Source organism: Syngnathus leptorhynchus, chromosome 16 (genome assembly GCF_054491065.1).
Source record: "Syngnathus leptorhynchus isolate UIUO chromosome 16, UIUO_Slep, whole genome shotgun sequence".
In the NCBI taxonomy this organism is placed as follows: Eukaryota; Metazoa; Chordata; class Actinopteri; order Syngnathiformes; family Syngnathidae; genus Syngnathus; species Syngnathus leptorhynchus.
Genome location: NC_141210.1, coordinates 7,616,320 through 7,637,822, shown reverse-complemented (window position 1 = coordinate 7,637,822; position 21,503 = coordinate 7,616,320). Strand labels below are relative to the sequence as shown.

General features: G+C 42.5%; 1 protein-coding gene across 2 annotated transcripts; it reads right to left on the bottom strand.

Moving 5' to 3' along the window:
* Positions 1-315: 315 nt before the first annotated feature.
* On the bottom strand, positions 316-20,743 carry LOC147044606 (myosin-9-like). Of its 2 annotated transcripts, XM_085934341.1 has the most exons (41): positions 20,451-20,743; positions 14,192-14,523; positions 13,160-13,316; positions 12,835-12,862; positions 12,602-12,695; positions 12,021-12,041; positions 11,108-11,200; positions 10,972-11,035; positions 10,752-10,850; positions 10,513-10,656; positions 10,330-10,425; positions 9,975-10,246; positions 9,735-9,908; positions 9,478-9,651; positions 9,234-9,348; positions 7,821-8,008; positions 7,633-7,754; positions 7,493-7,562; positions 7,247-7,407; positions 7,025-7,133; positions 6,797-6,928; positions 6,495-6,701; positions 6,287-6,424; positions 6,088-6,211; positions 5,840-6,011; positions 5,540-5,752; positions 5,322-5,466; positions 4,984-5,190; positions 4,729-4,833; positions 4,491-4,643; positions 4,116-4,364; positions 3,819-4,031; positions 3,524-3,736; positions 3,250-3,411; positions 3,032-3,160; positions 2,855-2,943; positions 2,658-2,781; positions 2,364-2,572; positions 2,168-2,276; positions 1,903-2,075; positions 316-1,804 (listed from the first exon to the last, which is right to left on the bottom strand). In XM_085934341.1, exons 2-41 carry the CDS (start codon positions 14,516-14,518, stop codon positions 1,696-1,698), a joined length of 5,883 nt encoding a protein of 1,960 aa, XP_085790467.1. In that variant the 5' UTR covers positions 14,519-14,523; positions 20,451-20,743; the 3' UTR covers positions 316-1,695. The 2 variants fall into 2 exon arrangements, with proteins under 2 accessions (XP_085790467.1, XP_085790468.1); XM_085934342.1 differs by lacking the exon at positions 12,021-12,041.
* Between the last annotated feature and the right edge of the window lie 760 nt (positions 20,744-21,503).

The window sequence follows — 21,503 nt, the reverse complement described above, 5'->3', positions numbered from 1 at the left end:
TTGGATTCTGCATTTGTTTACATGGAATTGGAGTGTTTTAAAAAGACAAATAAACATAATAATAATACATTTTATTTGTATGGCGCCTTGCACGGCACTCAAGGTTGCCGAACACACATAAAATCGACACAATTAAAAGAAAAGAAGTCTTAAAGCAAAGAGACCTCTTGAGCAGAGCAATAAACTTAGACAAATACCCAATTTGGTTTAACATTCAAATTAGATTTCAACGCAACTTGATTTACGTGTGGTGACGACGTCGAAGACTTCTCCAGTGTGGTGTGCAGTAGTTATTAAAACCAAAAAACACTAGAATTCCTTTTAAAGCCTCTTTATTTGTAATACCACATAGTCACAACATTGCTTCAATTCTTGAGGTGCAGATAAACATTACATAAATGAGATGCTTTTTTTATTATACTTCCTTTTGGCTTTAATTTGTTTTTAAGTGCGTACAGGTAATTAATTTGAGCAGTGATTTTAGTATAACACATTCCTCTCACTTCCCAGCAGTGTGAGCGAGCCAAAGCCACCCTTGAGCACAGCGTGTGAGGGCTTTATGTCTGCATTCTGCAAAAAAAAGAGGGTTTTTGTGCTACAAGTATTACGGTTTATGCTGAATCTTTTTTTTTCTGCCATCTTGAGTAAAGTATACACAGGCTACTGTGATCAATTATGTCCTTCTATCCTAGTAGGATGACTTGTTCAACCTTTGTGACTATGCTAACCCTCTCCTCCCTCACTCAATCAATCAATAAGCTGTGCCCTGAGAATACAGTGTGTGTGTGCCCTTAGGGATAACCTACCCCACAACTCCATTTGAACTTTACCCTGAACAAGAATGAAGACAACAGTAACAACACAAAAGATCAATAAACATCCAGTGGGGGGGGGGCTGCTTTTGCGGTCACAACGTGCGTTGATATTCTTTGCATGTACAAGGACGTGCAAGGTTGTCTTCAATATTTTTAAAGCATCTGAGTTTGTTACAAAAAAAACACGGATGCAGTGGTTGCGGCGAATCGTTTCATTACCTCAGTGCAAAATTAGAGAATTTTAGCACAGTCACAATCAAATGCCTTCACTACCTGTCGTTTCCAATTGTGTCATCCCCTTTTGAACTTCATGAAATGTGTATACATCAAATGATTAAACTGGAAAGCATAGTCACATGTTGATAGTTAAATTGGTGCAATACATTTGAGCATATAAACCTTCATTGTAAGGCAAAAGCGCAAGCAAGAGCCACAAACATGTACTTCCATTCTTAATCATAGTACAAACTTCAGCATAAAATACAAATCTATCGATTGAGATATTACTTTGGTCCCCTTCCAGTAATTATACTTCTGTTTGCTCATTTCTTCAATTAGAAAAATAGATCCTACATTACGGTTTTTATAGTTTGAATGTTTCCTTATAAAAATATGTCCTTTATTAATTTTTCCGCAGCAAAAGAACTACGTCCAAAAACAAAAAAAGGAGGGGCAGCCCCAAATCTGTTGCCGTGGCGATTGTCCGAGTTTACCGTCTTAACTGTATGCATAGATTGTCACGGTCAAAATGAGCAGCCAGTCACAGAAGATGACTTGGTCTTTTGCATGTCTGTTGTAAATACACTGACATTGTGTTCACGCGAATTTGGAGTTGTCTAGTAACCGTTTGGTTGATGACCAATTAAGCATCGCTAGCAATTTACTCAGGTTTGGGCTCAGGGGTCTCGCTCTTGGGCTCGGGCTCATCATCACTTTCCACGCCGGTGCGGGTCACGATGCGGCGCATGGTGAACGGGAGATCGCCGCGTCTATAACGAAGCAAAAGGGGCAACACGCCAGTACAACCATTTAGTTGATAGCAGTAACTGATAAGAACTTACAAATGACGGACGGTTTGGCTCCTCACCTCAACTTGCTCTTGAGGCTGGACACCTCGCGGTTCATGGACTCTGCCGATTCAGTGGCATCCTCCAGCTCCCGCTGCAGTTTCCTTCGGTTGGCGTTTGCCCTCTGAGCCTCTTCCTCGGCTTCCTCCAGCTGACGCTTCAGCTGCTTCAAGCGAGAGTTCAATTTGTCCCCCTAGAAGACCAAAAAAAAAAAAAAGAGCAATTAAAACAAAGATTGGGGAATATCTCAGAGGTCAAATGAAATAATAATGAAGAAAATCAGACCTGGTCTTTGTACTGCTCAGTGTTGCGTCTCTCATCTTCCACCTGGAGCACAACCTCCTTCAGTTTCTTCTCCGTGCGTCTCACAAGTTTGGAGGCACTTTGCCGCTCCCTGAGTAAAAGGGTGAAACAAGAACACCGTTCAGACTGCCGCCGTGAAGCTCCAGAATCTCTCTCGACCGCTTGCTGATGCTTTCACCTGGTCTCAAAGTCGAGCTGCTCCTCCAGTTGAGCAATCTTAGCCTCCAAGGCGGTCATATTGGCTTTGTATTTGGACTTGACGGTTCCCTCCAGCTCCTGCAGTTTGAGTTTCAGGTCTTTGTTCTGACGCTCCATTTGGGAACGGGCGCCTTCGACACGCTGGGCGGCACTGCGCTCCGCTGCCAACTCCACAGTCATCTGCTCAGTCTGCAGAAATGGAGGGAGGGAATGGAAGTCTGTCAGTGAGACCATCACCCAGATAGATAAAACTTGGAGGACCAAACACACAGACCTGAAGCATTGCTTTCTTCATCCTGTCATTGATCAGCTCCGTATTACACTGCTCCTCCTCCACCTCTTCCTCCAACTGAGCAATACGAGCCTCCAGACGTCTCTTCTCCTCTGCGGCTTGAGCACTGTGGTTGGTTAAAAAAAAAAAAAAAGATGTCAAGATGGGAGGATGAACATGCGATTTGAGAAAGGTCGTACTTCTTGGTGGCCTGGTTATTGATCTCATCCTGCAGCTCGTCCCTCTCCTGCTGAGCCTGTCTCTTCACACGCTCTGCAGCGGCCACCTCCTGCAGGGAAGCGTCAAGATTATATTCAGGTTTCGTGACTTTCAAAATGAAAGTGTAAAAAAAATAGCGAGGTGGTGTGAATAATGACCTCCTGCATTTGGAGCATCTCGGCTTCCATGCTCTTCAACTTCTTCTCAGTCTCCTTGCTATGGGCAAGGATATCCTCTCTGGACAGACGGGTGTCATCCAGTTCTCTGATAAGTTCTTTCATCTGGGCCTAAGGAGCATACAGAGCATTCCAAACGAAGTTTTAAAAACAAACAAATGACGAGACGTGCATTTTGAGGGCTATCAACAGTGACTTACTTGGAGTTTCTTCAGCTGTTTGAGAGCTTCCTCTCTGTTCTTGTTGGCCATGTCAATGCCAGCTTCCAGCTCCTTCAGGTCCAGCTCCAGTTTCTTGCGTGAAGCCACAGCAGCTGAGCGCTGCTTCCGCTCATCTTCCAGCTCCATTTCCATCTCACGGACCTGACGCGAGTACATGTGTCATGCACAGATTTTAATTTGAAATTGGCATGCATTTTATTTCTTTTTTAAACATATAGGAACATAAACTGGGCTTTCTTTGGAGGCTTTTCACCTGCTTGATCAAAGACCTCTTCTTCTCTTCACCCATCTCGTCACGTCCCGCCAGGTCTCGCTCATACTGAGCCTTCATGGCCTGCATATTGACTTCCAGACGCAGCTTGGCGTCCTCAGTGGCCTGCAGCTCATCCTCCAGCTCCTCAAGCTGAGTCTTCATCTCCTCCAACTGCTGGTCCATTGAACGTTTAGATTTCTCCAACTCGTGAACCTGGAGAACAATTAAGATTTGTGATGAGGACACAAAGTCAAAAAAAAAAAGGAAACAACACATCTCTGAAATGAAAACCTACACTCTTTCCAACATCATCCTTAGATGAGACCAGATCTTCCATTTCAGCCCGGAGCATTTTGTTACTACGGTCCAGATCGTCCTTCAGCTCCATGAGAGTTTCGAGCTCACGTGCCAAAGACAACGCACGAGTGTCTTTTTCACGGGCCTCAGCTTCAGCTCGATCTCGCTCCTCTGCATAACGGGCAGAGATGTTCTTTTCTTCTGCCAGCATCTTGACAGAGAAGATGACAACAAGGCCGGTCATTCCTGAAGCACAATTACCAAAATAATCCAAAGATTTCAAATGCAAGCTCACCTGGTCAAACTTCTTTTGCTTCTTCTCCAGGTTGGAGACGATTTGTCGGAGGTGGTCCTGATCAACCAACAAGTCGTCCAACTCCTGCTGGATGCGCGTCTTGGTTTTGTCCAATTTGTCGTAGGCTGAGCATTTCTCCTCCAAGCGAAGGCATGTCGATTCAAGGTCTCTTTGCACCCTCTTCTTCATTTCTTCAGCACTCTCCAAACAAGTAGAATCCTGCTCGAGCTTCTTCTTGAATTCTAAAATCTAATTGCAAGAAGGAAGGAAATATTGTATTTTTATGAACCCGTACAAGTTGTTCGAACATTAGCGAGTGCAAACTGCTAATGTGCTCACATTGAAGAAGAAAAACATTTCTGTTTTTTTGGGTACCTGAGCTTGTGCCATTTGAAGTTGCTTTTCCACATTTCTTTTGGCTTCTTCCTCCTCCTCCAGCTGCTCTCTTAAACTATTCTGCTCCTCCTCCAGCTGGCGCAGACGTGTGCCCATTGACAGTTTTTGCCGGGTCTCTTCCTGAAGCACTTCCTGTTGGAAACAAACAAAATGAATGTATCTCCAGCAGGACCACAAGCTGCATGTACTTTGATATATTATATGATTGGGAGTATACCTGGACATCCTGAAACTGAGACTCAAGTGTCGAGCGGTCTTTGGTTGCCTTGATTGACTTTGATTCCACGTCGTTCAGCATGCCATTGGCACTTTCCAGTTCTGCCTGTGGATGGTCACAAACGAGTGAGTGAGATTTATTATTATTTTTTTAATATATCAAATTATCACAGTTTCAGTCATATCGTTTGACTTGATGGAACATGTGGGTTAGAAATATGTGAGAGAACAAAGAAAAAAAACGAGTTGAGTATACCTGCATTTTTGTAAATTTCTCACTGAGCTCCAACCGTTGGCGCTCACTCTCCGAAAACTTGAGCTGCAACTCCTGAACCTGCGATTCGGCCTTCTTCCTACGATGCTCGGAATCTCCTTTTCCCGTCATCAAGCTCTGCAGCTCGATGGTGAGTTCATTCCTCTCAGATTCCAGAGCCTGCTTGGCCTTCTCCATTGACACTTTGTTCTGGAGGATGAAAAAATTTAATGCAGGAAAAAAAAAAAAAAAAAATTAAAAAAAAAAGTTTGATTTGTTGGTATTGTCATGCACAAAAAAAAAAAAAAAAAAAAGGTGAATTAGAAGAAATGTGTCAATACCCGTTTTGCCTGCTCCAGCTGCTCATTTAATTCATCAAAAGATTGACTATGTTTCTGTCTCATGTCAACCATCTGCTGTTCATGGACTCTGGCCTCTTCTTCCAGAGCCCTCTTCAACTGGGCCACTTCTGTCTCACGCTTGGTCCTGGGCAGAGAGCGCAAAATTAAAGTAAGATTTGACAATAGACTGAATAACAGGTCAGGACGATGAGCTCTACCGGAGTTCCTGCTGTGCGGCGGTGGAGTCCAGCGTGTCCTCCAGTTCCGTCTTGAGAGCCTCGAGTTCTTCTCCGAGGTCCCGCCGTTGTTTCTCAGCTTTGACCCGGGACTGTCGCTCCATCTCCAGATCATCCTGGAGTTCCGATAACTGAGCATCCATCTCTCTGATCTTTTTCTGAGCCATATTCTTCTGTGCCGCTTCCTCCTCGATCCTAAAGATGCCAATGATTTGAGTTACCGCTGAACAACTAACAGTCCAAGTACTAAAAAAAATGATGAGCTGTGTCATAAATGGACACCTGGCTAGTGCAGCCTGAAGCTCTTCCTCCTTTTTGGCTAACTGGGCACGAAGCTCAGCAATCTGGGCCTGCAGCTCAGCGATTTGGTCGTGCACGTCGGTGACGTCACCCTCAAGTTTGCGTCTGTTCTTTTCCACCTCCTGGCGCTGCTTCTCCTCCCTGCGAAGTCGGTCTAAGACAAAAATCAAAACAATGAGTTTGTCGAGAAGAAATGCAGAATGTGCTGAAAAGCTAAACTGCCATTCTACCCTCAAGGTCTGTGATCATGGCTTCGTGTTTAGTCTTGAGTTTTTGCAGGCTCTTCGATTTCTCCTCCTCTTCCGCGAGGTTGGTGGTGAACTCGGATATTCTTTCCTCAAACAACTTCTTCTCCTGAATCCACAAACGGTTTATTTTTTATTTGCATGATATTATTTGATATACATTTGACTTTCTGTATATCCAAACCTTGTTCAGTTTGGCATTCTGATCATCTAGAACCATGATTTCCTCTTCAAACTTCTTCAATTTGGCCTCTGTGGTGACTTTCTCCAGTTGTAGCTTCTGTCTAGCCGCCTCCTCTTCATCCAGCTGTTGCTCCAAGTCCTATTTCCAAATGCATAAGAATTTAAGAGTGATGCACAAGCCTCGTAAAAGCGGTCGCGTCAAAACTCACAGAAATATTTTGCTGCATCTTCTTTTTTTCAGACGATAGCTGAGAAACACGCTCTTCCTCCTCCTCCACACGGGCTTCTAGATCGTGAAGGATCTCCTCCAATTCCTGCTTTTTGGCAGCCAGGCGAGCTCTCATCTCTTCAGCCTCAGCACAGAGTTCTGTTTCGGCCTGTAGCTGTTCTTGGAGGGCCATCTTCTCAGCACTCAGCTACAAAAAAAGTAAGCACAGTATTTAAGCGTTGTGGGGAAATGCTCGTGCGTTTAAAAAAAATAAAAGAACCTCTACTCTATTTTTTGTTTTACCTGCTGATGCTGGTCTTCCAGGTCCCGGAGCTGTTGCTGTGTATAGATCTGTTTCTCCTTCACTTTGGTCAACTCGTCATCCTTGGCCTGCATTTCCTCTTCCTGTCTGCTTACTTGAAGTAGGGGCTTCACCTGAGAAGGTATTTTGGTGTCGTAGTGCATTAAAAAAAAAAAAAAAGCTCAAAGCATGTAAATAATCGGTGCGAAATAACATGACAGATTGTTTACCTTGGTGAAAAGCCTCCACCACTGCCAGTTTCTGAGTTTGAGATAAGCAGCACAATTCCTTTGGATGACCTTCATTGCAGTCAGCTGCTGTTGTCGTCTTGCAAAAGCCCTGCAAAAGAAAACATTGCAAAAGTAAATAAGTGAGGAAAGATTGACATCTTTTTTTTCCCTAAATGATACATCTGTGGATGGAACACTAATAATTAAAGTCTCGAGTCCTACCTGCGAGCCAAATGGCCTCTGCACCAAGCCTGGAAACTAATAATAATGTCTGTGATTTTCATGTCCCTTTCCTCCTCCAGGTGAGCAAGAACTCCAGCTCTGAAGAAAACTTTACTTTGGCCGATACGGTAAAGATTAGGATCAAGCTCCAGACTTTTGATCTGACGGGAAAAGAAGCACATTCAATGTCTTGTGTGTGAATCTTCACATTTAAGTGTGAACAGAATTTCTTTTTTTTTTTTTTACCATAAGCACACAAGCCTGCTTTCCATCCATGAAGCCTTTGGGAATAGCACTTGGAGTGAGGATTTCATATCTGAGAGAAGAGCAGGTAATATTGGGTATACAGACTCAAAGTGAGAATTGGAGGCAGAACATTTAGCTACCTCTGTCTGAACTCCTGGAAGACAATTCGGTTGGGAAAGCCTTGTCTGCAGATACGGATCCCCTCCAGAACACCATTGCATCTTAGCTGGTCCAGAACCAGATGAGGATCCAGTTTTCCTGCCTGGTGAAATAAAGCAAGAAATATTTAGCAACCAGCTTACCTTGCAGTGTGTTTCCCTTATTTTACCTTTTTCTCATGATTTGGGATGATACAGCGAACAAAGTTTGGATTAGTGTTCCTCAGAGTGGCCATGAGCTTGGACAGTTGCTCTTTGTAGAGCTGGCCCACGGTGCGGAACATGCCCTTGCGAGTTTTAAAAGCACCTGGCATCTCAGACATGCCGGAAACCTTATCCAGTCCGACTATGCGGTCCACTAAAGAGAGGACAACACACAAAAAGGCATAAAGAAAATTAATCAAAGAATTTATCTACTACAAATGCATGACAAAATAGGTCATCCACTTTCTCTTGGGAGCCAACCACCCAGAAAACGTCAAACAATAACACCACACAAGAGATGGGATGCAAATTAAAACTAAAGGGGGGGGGGGGGGGGGGGTACAATCCAGTGAAGTGTAAGAAGATCACAACGGGGTTGGGGAAAACAGTGCAGTGGGTGAATGGCAACTATTCACACAGTAGTTTGAGGTGAAAACTATGTGTAGATCTTCATGTGCATTGGAAAAGTGACACTCATTACAGTAGGCATTTTTTTGTTGTGATGACCCAACAAGGGGAGGGGAAAAAAACAAAACAAAAAAACCACCAAACCCATGCAGCGTATACCCTTTTCTGTAGTACCCATGACCACCACCTGGAGTCCCACACAACACTATTACATGGGAGAGGGAAAGGGAGAGTTCAATGATGGAGCAACAAGTGGAAAGTTGAAAAGCAGTAAAGCACAGGAAAAAGCTTGAACATTTCACTGATGTTACAGTTGTCGCCCAAAGCAGGTATTTGAACAATGAGGGAAAACCGATGGAGCAAACAAAAGCATTTGATTGCGCGCCAGACAGGAGAAGACATGGAAAAAAAAGAAACCTTGTCACCTGAGTCTGAGTGTAGTATAGGAAAACGCTGATAAAAATAGGCTCTCTGAGAATTCTGTACCTCTGAGAGCCAGCAAAGATGTTTGGGTCAAATGTAACGTACAAAATGGAGCCAAACAGAGGAATTTTAAAGGGACACATTTGAAGAAAGGGTAAAAACAAAGGTGCACACACACACCAGACAATAAAGAGAAAGAAATGTGAAATGAAAACAGGAACGACAAGCTTGAATTATTAAACACTGTCCACACCCAGCACTTTGGCCCCATTAAAAGCTGTGCAACATGATTAAAAAGAGATGAAAAATATAGGAACACGCTCCCTTATTTAGCATTACTTTAGGCTAATGTAATCAAGAAATAATTTGCCATTGTCAGCTTTAGCATAACTTATCATTAGCATAACATTTTTTTACAACAGTGTGTCGGCTAATTATATGTTGACGAAATAAAAAAAATGCTTAGATAGGGTTAGATATCAAAGATTACTGACTTAAGTTGTGTTGAAAAGTGTTAAGTGTCTGTTTTGGGGCATTTCCTGACTTACCGTCCTTCCATAGTTCACAAACAAATTTGTCTGTTGACTGGTTGAGCAGCGAAGCAACATTGTCATTCAAAGGGTCCATGTTCTTCATCAGCCACTCATCCGCTTTATAGTCAACCTGATGAAATATTCATTTGTTGCCATTTATAGTGCGTGCAAACAAAATACAAACTAAGCGGTGATGAGACAAGTACTACTGATGACGAAAAAAGAAGGGAAAAAATCCTCAACATCTCTGCCTGCTCACCTTGCCTGCATAATGGATAATACAGAAATCTGCTTCATCCTTCAGTTTCTTTGGCTTAAAGAACTTGGGGTGGGTTCCTTGCTCTTGGAGAACCTTCTCAACAAAGCTCTTGTCTGTAGCTTTGGGAAACCAGCACTCCTCATCCAGCAGAGCGAGAATACCAGGAGGGCTGGCCTGCACACAATGGGGAGAGAATGATGCTTATTACAAAATAATAAGATGGATGTACACAAAATCTCCCTCCCCCAGCAACTCACAGGCTTCTCAATGAGTTCAATGCAAGGCTGCAGGTCGAGGCCAAAGTCGATGAAGCTCCACTCGATGCCCTCCCTCTGGTACTCCTCCTGCTCCAGGATGAACATGGTGTGGTTGAACAGCTGCTGCAGCTTCTCGTTGGTGTAGTTGATGCACAACTGCTCGAATGAGTTCAACTGGAAGAAAAACACAATGATAAGAATGGTATTTTCAACAGATAGAGTAGTTTCTGCATACTTTACCTCAAAGATCTCAAAGCCAGCAATATCTAGGATGCCAATAAAGGAGGCTCCTTGTCTCTTCGTTTTGTCCAGGGCTTTGTTGATCCTCATAACCAACCAGCGGAACATCCTCTCATATGTGGCTTTAGCCAAGGCCTCCACAGCAAATTCAGCTTGCTCCTGGGTCTGGGCCTTTTGGACATAGTCCCGACCCACCTTGATCCTGGGCATTAGGATGGCCCTGGTTAAGTCTGTGACATTCATCCCCATGAGGTGGCAGACCTTCTGAGCGGCTGGAAGAAAAATAAAATGAGAGCAGGTGAAGAGAAGATTCAAAAGAGCAAGGGGGAAGATGAGCAGAACTGGAAGGACCTACCTGTGTTGTCAGGCATGGAGGCCTGGTCAGTGTGACGCTCCTTCTTGAAGGACATGTTGCCCAGCTGCAGTACAGAAGCCACGACCTTCAGCATGCCTACATACAAAAAAATTTAAATGAATGAATGGGAAAAAAAAAATAGCAAAAGCCGGTTTATTTGAAATGGTTCCACATTGGCCTTACCGATTTGCTCCTCCTCTGGGATACTCATAATCCTCATCGCATCCATGGTCTCTGCAAAAAGGTCCTTGTCCTGTTGTCCCGGAATTGTAACATTCCCATTGGAAAGGAAACGGTAGTTGTTGTAATTTTCAAGTAGAAGCTCAGCTAAAGAAAGGTGATCAATGAGCTCATTAGTAAAGTAGAGAAAGACATTTTTGCAAAATAATTCCGCTTCAAGTGATTGATAGTATTGAGCATACCACGCAATTTATCTCCAGCTCCTGTGAGCAGGTAGTAAAAGATGTGGAATGTACGTTCATCCTTGGCCTGACGAATGGCACGGGACTTCTCCAGCAAATCTAACAATCAGTCTGTCAAGGGGCAATGTTTCAGATGCAGACAAACCTCAAAATAAGAAACACATAGCACGATAGTTTGGCAAAAAAAAAAAAAAAGTTCATTACAGGAAAATAAGGATACAGGTCTCAATATTTGCGCCAACAATGTAACCGTTGACATCAAAGTTAATCCTGATGAATTTTCCCTGCAAATAAAAGACAATTAGTTGAAGTGGATAGGTTTTAAAATAAAGCAAACCCAATCGATGATATCTTACAAATCTGGAGGAGTTGTCATTTTTTACTGTCTTGGCATTTCCAAATGCCTCCAGGATAGGGTTGGCCTGCAGAAGCTGCTTCTCCAGCTCGCCCTGGTGAGAAAAATATTTTACCCTGTTATTAACAAGCTGCTATTATTATCACACCTGAAAATGATCTTGGGCAGCTTAAGATACCATCAAACCCAGGGAACCTCAAACAGCCATCACCAGAGTGGAAAGATCCAGGGGGGGGGGGAGAGAAAGACCCTTTTTGCACAGATGGGTAGTTGAGAACATTGAAAAAAATATCGCCAACAATTTCTTTTACTCTATCAAATATTAAAAGTGAATTCAAAGAGTGACGCTAAGAATTAAACTTGTTAAAATGTGCTTGAATTTTTTTTTTTTCTTTAAATGTCCTTATCTGCTGGTTATGTTATATCATAAAATATTTTTAAAAAAATGACATAACATGTTAGAAGCTGCTTAGTAATTAAATGCATTGGCTGAGGGACGGGGAAACTGGAAAGCAGATCCTGGACAAAATAAACATTCGGACAAGAGCACGCACTGAGTAGCCACAGAAATCTGGAAAAAAATTCAGCCAGGCAAAAATTGGGCTACCAGCTCCCCACATGAAGGCCACAAAGTGCTTGATTCGGATTCCTTCTCCCCACCTATCCTACAATTGTCTGGCTGAATTTTTTCACAGGAACAGCTTCCGCTAATCCGACGACAAACATCCTTCAGATTCATGAAGTAACACTTCGGTGACACAAAAAAACTCCCACAGCAATGTGCTCCAATGAGGGGAAGCCGCAGGACGGGGGGGGGATGAGGAAGTTGGAGGAGGGACAGCGATGACAGAAGCAGGTGGGGAGAAAGAACGAATAAAAGGGGCGAGAGAGAGAGAGAGAGAGAGTTAACTCACATGTGACAGGATCGAGCTGCTCTGTTGATGGGAAGAGAGAAATACGACAACCTCAAAAATGGAATGATGGACACTGATATGGTTTTGCCTGAACCACACCGAGTCACATTCAGTTGCGTGTCGCAAAAACCCGGCCGGCTACAGAAACCTTCGAGTGCGGCCAGATGTATTTCTTAACGGTTGCTTTTTCGTGTCTGATGCAGTAAAGTCCGAAAAAGCAAAACGTCAGCAAATGTGAGCTACAATATTTGTCAAAAGTCTCAATGCTCCAAGAGCATCTCTAAATCAGCACAATTGTTTATAAAACATGTCGCCCTCTTGTGGTGGCTATTTTTTTTTTTTACATCTTCAGCGCCCCAAAAATACAATGATGGAGTAGCTAGCGGATGTTACATAATCCATTTCGTCACACGCATTCGTATGCAAACACCACCATGTGAGCCAAACATTTCAGTCAGGAGTTCAGGGCACAACGGGGGAAAGATTTTTTTTATTTATTTTTTTAAACACATCAGCTAATGTGAAAGATGACTGGAGGAGTATGTTGACCGATAATGTAGGAAAGTTGATGAACGGCTTACCTGATCTTTCTTGGTCTTGTGAGAGGAGGCCACAAGAGCCAAATATTGGATGACCTTCTTGGTGTTCTCAGTCTTACCGGCGCCAGACTCGCCTCTAAGAGCCAAACACAAAAAGATAATCAAAAGAGTCAAAACAGAAACAGATTGCACAAATATGGACAGAAATAAATAGCACCGATATGGAGTCAAGTAGTGGGGGGGTAATTTTGGAGTGTGAATGATTTGCAACTCACGTGCAGAGAATGGACTGGTCCTCACGATCTGTAAAAAAAAGATTAGGCCGACGTGAATAAGTACACTAACTATCTTAAATTATCGCCTGCTACGCAGCTGCTTTGTATAGCCGGAACACTCTCGCCACAAAACAGGAAATCAACATCCGCCTTGCAGCAAGGAGTTGCTGCTGACAAAGCTAATTACAAACTGCCTTGTGTAAAACCGACGCTCTTCTGATGTGGGTCAAAATAAAATGGCATTTAAAAATGTAAAAAGGATGGAGAGTCATTTGCACAAAATTAGTTCTGTACAAAAAGTGTGTGGGGGGGGCCGGTGACCTACCCTGCATCATGCTTCTGTAAGATATGTCCGTGATGGCGTAGATATGAGGTGGCATTTCGTGTTTCTTCTTTCCCTTGTACATTTCAACTATCTCCTCAGAATAAATTGGCAGGTTCTTGTAGGGATTAATGACGACGCAGAAGAGCCCAGAGTATGTCTGCGGAATAGAAAGGAAAGGGTTCAAAAGGGGATTCAAAGAAAAATTTTTATTGAAAACATCTGTATTTATTGAGCAATTCATCTGTACTGGGGGTGGAGTATTGATTATTATTACACATTAATTTTATGTTCTGGACAAGTTGCTGAAAGATTCGGTCTGGCCTCAGGAAAAGGCGGAGGCTTTCTCATCAATTCTGCTCGAGGGTGGACTCCTCTCCTATATTATGCAATGTCAACCCCACCCACCCGTTGAGTTTGAAATGAAGGCCAAGTTTTGAATTGGACTGCATTGTAAACAAGGAAACCAAAGTCAATTCTCTAAATCAGATTGCAGATCTTTTTTTTGATTCAAGACCAATATCAAACACACACTTTCAAAACCCACAAAAGCTACAGTGCCCACTTTGATTTTCTTTTCTATCCAAGTTTCCGCTTCTAGTTGTACCAGAAATGGGTTTTTTTTTTGTTTTCCTGATTCCTGCGTTGCCATTCCAAGATTCTCTATCAGGCATCTTTCCCTCTGGGAAGCACAAGCTCTCCCATGAGTGCCTACGGAGCCTGGAGGCACCTCAAACTCAAGGAAGGCAGTGACCCCGGTCGGTCATACAAACCAAATTATTCACAGCGCAGGACATGGGGTATAAACACAAATAATGAACATCAATTACAATGTCATTTGCATTCCGTGCCCTCGTCTCAAAGACTGCTTCCTGTTCAGAGTCAACACCCACCCACAAGGGCTGGGGAGGAAACATCAGACAGGGGGATGTAAAAAGATTTTTGTTTTTTGTTTTTTGTTTTTTTTTTTATAAATACTGAGCTTAACAACTTCTAATCCCCTTACAGTGTTTCTCTGGAAATTTTCAAACTCACATAAATGAGCCCAGAGTAGTATCTCTCCTTCAGGTTGTGCAGCACGGAGGCTTCGTTCAGGCAGGTGAGCTCAGCCATGTCTTCCACTTTGCTGAACTTGGGTGGGTTCATCTTCTGGATGTCATCCTTGTTCACCGTGATCTTCTTACCGGAGTCTGCTAACTCGATCAAGTACTCGTCGCCCCGCTCCTCTTTCAAGGAGCCGGCCTCGAAGCCCAGGCGCTCTGAGGGAACCCATACTAGCTTCTTGGAGGCCCAGTCAGCCTGTGCCAGTGGGTTGTTGATCAGGTTCCGGTCCCCATACAGATACTTGTTTGGGTCTGCCATGGTAGCTGTAAAAGAGAGGGAGAAAGTGTCATTTTTACTTTCACAAGCAATCATGTGCGACAGAAAATGCCTCCTTGAAATAAGTCAGCTCCCAAAAAAAAAAAAAAAAAAACTATTTCTGATTCATGCCAAAAAGGCTATGTAAAATTAGATGTAAAAAAAAAAAAAATGAATATAAAAATTAAAATTAATCTTTATGCCTGCTCCTATCCATATATTCCAGTAAATAAAAAAAAAAACTTGCAGTGTTAATGCACATACTGTGCCATATTTGATATAGCCTACAATCTGAAAAGCTTCTAACTAGCAGCCTGTTGACCCGGGAATGCTGCGGTTCAACGCCAATAGAAAGTGACTCGACGGGTATTACCAGTACAGAGGGGGGGAAAAAAAGAAGGCTGTGTGCTTAGAGCAAGCAATAAGTCAACTGGGACAAAGAGTTTCTTGACAATAAGTTTTATACATTGGAGAGTGTGATTTTACTAGTTCAGCTCTTTTTTTTTTCCCCTCCCCCAAGCACTACCAGAGTTGTTGCATGACCAGAAAGGTTTGCATGATTATGCTCACATGCAAAACATGACACTAGAGGTCTAATACAAAAACAAATTATAGTTGTAATTACGTCAAACAATACTTTGGGCCAGATGTTGGGCCAAGAGTACATTGCAAAAGGCTCCAATGGGAAACAAAGTGTTGCCAAATTCTTCATGTTCAAAATTAGGAAAGCATGACGAGATTGCAGTCAAACGCCATTTTATGAAAAGAGGAAAAAAAGCGGTTGAAATGAGGAAGAGCATTTCCAGCGTCAAGTCATTGAACGACACTGAATTTTGCAGATCAACTTTATGCCAAAACACTTTTCCCCCTCAAGCGTGTTCAAATTTATTACGAGCTGAATGTAGCTGGGGCAGTTAGTTAACGATCATCTCCAGCGACGAGCCAATAAAAAGAAACCATCATCCGTATGCAAAGAAAAAAAAAAAAAAGCTGACGGACCCTTGAAGACGTATCAAAATAGGTCATTTAACAGTCTTGTACCCGTTCCACCACATTAACACGGATCTGTGAGAAAGAAAGCAGAGAGAGCATCATTCTTCTCATGACCCCTACCTCCCTCCCTCCCTCCCCCAGTCCTCCCATCAAGTTCCCCAGGCTGCAGCTGAAATCCATCATTGTCCAAAGCGTCTCCAAGTCCCAACTCTTGTTGGACGCCTACATCCTGTGAAACCAGAGTGGGAAATCGGTGATGCTGTCGCTATCCGATAGCTCCGTAACCCTTTTTCTAGGTCTGAGGACATACGTTTGTCTGCTTCCCCATAAGACCAACAACCTCCACCCCCACCCCCCCCATTCACCCTCTGCTGTTTATCCAGTCTTTTCAGGGTCGCATTCCTGCCATACTCACCCTCTCAATCAGGGAGAGACAAATTCCACAAATGTCTACTTTATCCACTATGCCTCCTCCCCGCCTCTCCGTCTTTGACGGTTCGTTCTTTTGGATTCTTATTTTGACACAGAGACAAAAAGTCACTTATCTAAAGTCTGCCATTGCTTTAGCTTTACAAGGATTTAAATACGCCAAACATACTGTACATTAAGCCGAAATCAATACGTGGATATAAATATTTATTTGGCGAACATCTGCTGCACTTAAGCTGATTGGAGCCTGAAAGGCAAATAATATTGTGCAAAAGGTCATGACAAAAATGTAAACCAAATTCATTATTCGCAAGAGATTATTTGGAAGATGCTATGTAGAAAATGGCGGTGCTTACTTTTAACTCAATTTTTAGCTTGAAAAAAAAAAAAAATAGTTGCAGCAATGTTTGTGCTTTTTTTCTTTTTCCACATGGCTCTAAGAATAATTGTGTTGACTGCACACGCTTGACACAGAAAATACGGCAGCACATTTCAAACGACATCTCAAGAGAGCGCCTTCATACAAAAATAGCCACAGTTAATTTGACCGGGGTTGCTCTACATCGAAAAGAGGAATAAAGTACCGTCGATGCGGACCTTACCTCAGAGTTCCTACAGTAGCTAAAACGGTCATGAAACCCCAACCCAGACAGAATTTTCAGCCTTCCTGTTGATATCCTCTAAAGGATGCGCCAGGAAACTTATTTAAATATCCTCGACATGGCATTTGATAAAAATAACTGATCCAGACACCAACATCTGGTAAGAAAAAACAGTTTGACAGATGATTAAACATTAGTAGGCTACAACACTATGGTGAAACAAATGCTAAACTAGCAGGAGGAAGTGAGAAAAGCCTACGTGGAAAGTAACCGCATTTACCGACTGAACAGCATTTACAAGCGCAATAAATAAAGCTTTCACTTTGTGAAATAAGACGGACAAATGCAAAGCAAAATTGCTCTTGAAATTTAAATAGCTCTCAATTGCTCCACTGGGAAAGCGGGTCAACGTGGGTCCGTAAAGGGAGCCCCCCGCCCCCCCATCAGACTCATTCCTTTCCGCCTCAGTGACTTCCTGACTTACTGTAATAACCGAGGGGGGGTCGTGACTCCTTCGAACACAGAATGACCATGTACAGTCATACTTGTGTCAACTCGTCGTGTTCTTGCTCAGGGCTTTATGGTGGTGGATTGATACGCATGGATTGACATGCGTGTCAATAAATAAATACTGCTGTGTGTTCCCAGAAGCTTACATCATCAAATCAATGAGTCAATCAAGTCCTTTCTTCTCATACGATGGCGATTTTTTTACACTGCTGTTTGATTTGTGGTTCACATTTGCACATGATGCTCTCCTTGGCACCCTGAAAGTGAGCATAGAAATAAAACAGGGTGGAAATTCACGGCATGGAGATTTAGTGGCTTCGCTGGCATTTTCTTGGGCACACACAAAGAGAAGTAAATGAAGACCTTTCTGGAAAATGACTTTGCCGCTTAACAGCTCTACATCCCAAATGACTTTCCACATTCCCCTCAAAACCAAGACCACTTGAACGGTAATCATCAAGTTCAGTTTCCACCAAAGCAGCACTTGACGTTGCAATTTTTTTGTTCCTTCAATTTCACAGGGTGTTCAAATCAATTGCGGCGATACCATAGCCAACGTTAGGCACACTTTGTATTTCCCTGATTGGTCGACAGAAAATGACGTGCCGAGAATAATTGCCGAGAAATCTTGTCAAACTCTTTCTGAATGTTGAACGGTATCAGTTGAGTTTATCTGATGCCATCCAAGCCACGTCAGACTTTTAACAATCCCAATGCAAAAGCGCTCTTTGATCTTCAACACCTTTGCTGATAAATAAAAGACTGGATGGGTAGTTGGCAAAAAGGGCGTTGGTCTAATAAGGACATCATTTACAAGCGATCCGGTTTTTTTTTTTGTTAAAGAGCTCATGCAAATATAAAAACGAAATGTATGGGCTATTATATTACCAAAGTGACCCAACAGGCCGTGAGAGAATGCAAAGTGGAATTTAGAAGCAGCTTTTTGTTGTTGTTGAGAGAAACCCAACATGGCACAACGTTTCTCCAGTTTATGACCTGACCGCTTTATCATCGTTTTGGACTTTAGCCTTACCACCTACAGATTTTATCTGGCTACTCCCAACGGACGACTGTTGTATCATCGTCCAAACCATGGGCTCATTTAACAAAGTGCTCAGACCTCATTCAGCTGACATGTCACATCCAATGGAGTCAGAAGCACATCTCATGATGAAGCATGCGTTCAAAAGCTCGGCGTCAGCGGTGGCAGCGTTGCATAATCTCCAAAAGTATTAACCACTTCAGAATATGGAGGCATGCCAGGTGCTCAGTAGACACAAAAGTCAAATAGATTTCCCAACATATGCTTCCTTCCTACCAATGACCTCGTATTTTTTAGAAGATTGTGGCAAAGTTTGTGCAAAATCTAGTCCGTCACCAACACGATGCCTGTCAAAGACCAAATCCAAGTCGCTCACAGAACTGTTCTAAAAATACCACACCAGTGATGGGACAATGATTCACTAGACATTTCATAAAGGGGATCGTTTGAAAACACTGGCAAAAATTTAAAGAATTAATTTCAAGTCTATCTTTGCTGCCAAGAATGTGCATCAGCGTGGCTTGAGTCAGGGAAAACATTTCCTACTATTGTTAGTTGCTTTTTGAACCGTACAGGTGTGCATTGTGTGGGGGAGTATAAAGGAAAGACTGGGCTGACCTAGAGGCAAAAAAACTAATCAGAAAAACAAAACAAATACAGAGGAAGGAAGTCAAGGGTGAAGGAAACAAAAGAGAAAGAACCAAGACAAAGAAATGCAAAAATGCGGAAACTTGGAGAAAACGTGCTACTGTGTCTGTGCGGTCGTTTTTGGACGATCCAACCTAAGATGATCTTCAAGACAAATTTAGGAGACCTAAAATTTCTCGTGGCATTGTTTCTGTGATTTAAACAAAAATAAATCAGTTTTCCTTTGATGAATAAAGTTGAGCTAACAACTTTTGTCAGCGAGTGGAGCATCATCAGTTTAATCTGACCAAAAACTTCAAAGAGCAACCTGGAGTCAACTTTGAGCAACTGCCACTGGGTCTCGGCAAATGTCACACATACTTACGACAAACAAGGAAATAATCTAACCCAGACTAAAAAGTCACTGTAAACACAAACAGTCATTGTGACAATACAAAAACATTTTTCCCGCATGTCTGCGTTTAAATTTCGCCTAGCCATTACAATGTACTTCACCCAGCGGGAGTGCAAAAATCTCAAAAGGGGGCTCATTTTACAATACCATTAAAAGCCCTAAAAGTGCTTGCTTCCAAAAAACACACTGCACAATATATTAGGAGAGTTATACACACATATTTGTAAAATCCAGCTATCACAATGACTTCAATTATTTGCGGTCCCGAAAAAAAAAACATCGACAGCTTAACTGATTGACTTTTGTCAAGACAAACTGGTTTTTACTGGAGATAATTTGCATGATCATTTTAAAAGTCACTGCCTACACACCCATAATGCATTCATCTACTTTCAACTTGTGCCACACTTAAAGCACTGACTGAACTTATCAAAAGTTCATTTTGAGTGTATTGGGTACTCGTGAATGTTGCCGGTACCAGACACCGATACTTAAACAAAAAATTGATTATGAAACACTGGCAAATCAACAAACACATATGCAAGCAGAAATATTTACATGCAACTATCATTACGATCCACAAGATGTTATCTGTGCAGTTTGCATGAGGAGAATCTACATGAGCTAGATCGATCCGATGAATTAACCTAGAGCCAAATAAATCAAAGTGTGCTCTATCAGTGGTTGATGTTTCTATGAGAACATTAAAGAGAGAAAATTAGACACAAAAAAAAAAAAAGGGAGTGCACCTCGAACAATAAGGTGACGTGCTTGGGTGAGGTAGGGCTGGTCGTCCGGTGGAGTGGTGACGTCATACCGCCAGCCATACACGTTACTGACCACGCAGGCCACCGAAGTTCAACCGCGAAATAATAGCGCACTTAATAATATACCCGACGAAGAAGATATGGCCGCAGTCGAAATACACCTTCAGTTTTATTTTCATCCCAGTCGGGCTGAAACTCTGAGCCGGCCGGCCGGCCGACCTCATTCAAGCGAATCACTTCCTGCCTCTGCCCTTGTGGCTGTTAGCTCGGGCCAGCTGCCACAACGCGGTTGCTAAACTTGACTCATTTATATCGATGCATACACGTGAATACTAAAAAAAAAATGAAATTAAAACTCATATCAGCGAGTTTGTGAGTTTACTCGTGTTATTTAAAAACAAAACAAAGCCATCTGTTCCACGAGGTGCCACTCCAAACAGCGCATTGAACTAGCATGCAAGGCTTCCTGGTTCGTAAGCTAGAGTCATCGCCGGACAATCGGAATGAATTGTGGAGAAGCACCGGAGCGAAAAGTGATAAAAATGTTTACCTGCTTAAAGGGTTCGGGACGCCTTCGTAATGGTGGCTCAGTCGGCGTCGACGTGAGTCAAAAGTTTATTTTTTTCCAGTCGACTGCTGCAGTTTCGCCGGGAGTTGAAGCTACACTACAAGCGGTCCTTTCCTCCCTCTTACTTTGCTTTTTTCAATCTTTTTTTTTTTTTTTGAACGCCTCTCCCTTCAGCCCTCCCTCTTTCACTTGCAGCTAACTGGCTCGCACAACTTTAGTTGAGTACGTTGCCCACTGGGGTGCGGTCCAAAGCGAGGCGGGCACCGGCCATTTTGAATCCTCCCCTTTAATCAGCAGCCGTCGTTCATTGGGTAGCGTTATATTATGGACCAATCACGTTCTCTTATAAATCAAGTTGACAGCAAATGGGGGGGGCAACCAAGCAGGCAAAAAAAAAAAAGCTGAATTTGAAAAAGCTTAGAGGAAGGGGTTGAGATAAAGTGTGTTTAATGAGAAAGGTATGTGCATAGTCAGAATTATTTTGACCATATAAGTATATAAGGATCATCCAGATATGTGTCAACTGTCTCTTGTCTGAGCACAGTCAAAACAAATAGCTGTCATGACTCCAGTCTGCTACTACTTAGGATGTCTAGGATATGTGTATGATTTTCATATGATCTGATCAATGATCAATAATGGAAAAGACATACGCCAGTGAATTTTATTTTCAAAATCAATGAGAATTCTGGACGTTACCATCGAAAAAACTATTAAATATCTATGTTTAAAGTCATATTTGTCAAATATAAAGTCATATTTTTTTAAACTGCCAACATTGATTGACTGTTATGTGTTTATAAGAAGTTATAATAGAAATCAATAGAAACTCCCAGCAGAATGCACACTTTGCTGTCAAATAGGGGGGGGCGTTAAATATCATCATATGTGCCACAAATTGCCCTCGAGCCGCAGGTTTGAGACCCGTTGCTTTAAATCATACCTTGTAAATATAAAGAGGCTAGTGTGAGGTAAAACCACACTATTGTCACATAAAACATCGTTTTTTTGACCACCTGTCATATAAACAGGTTT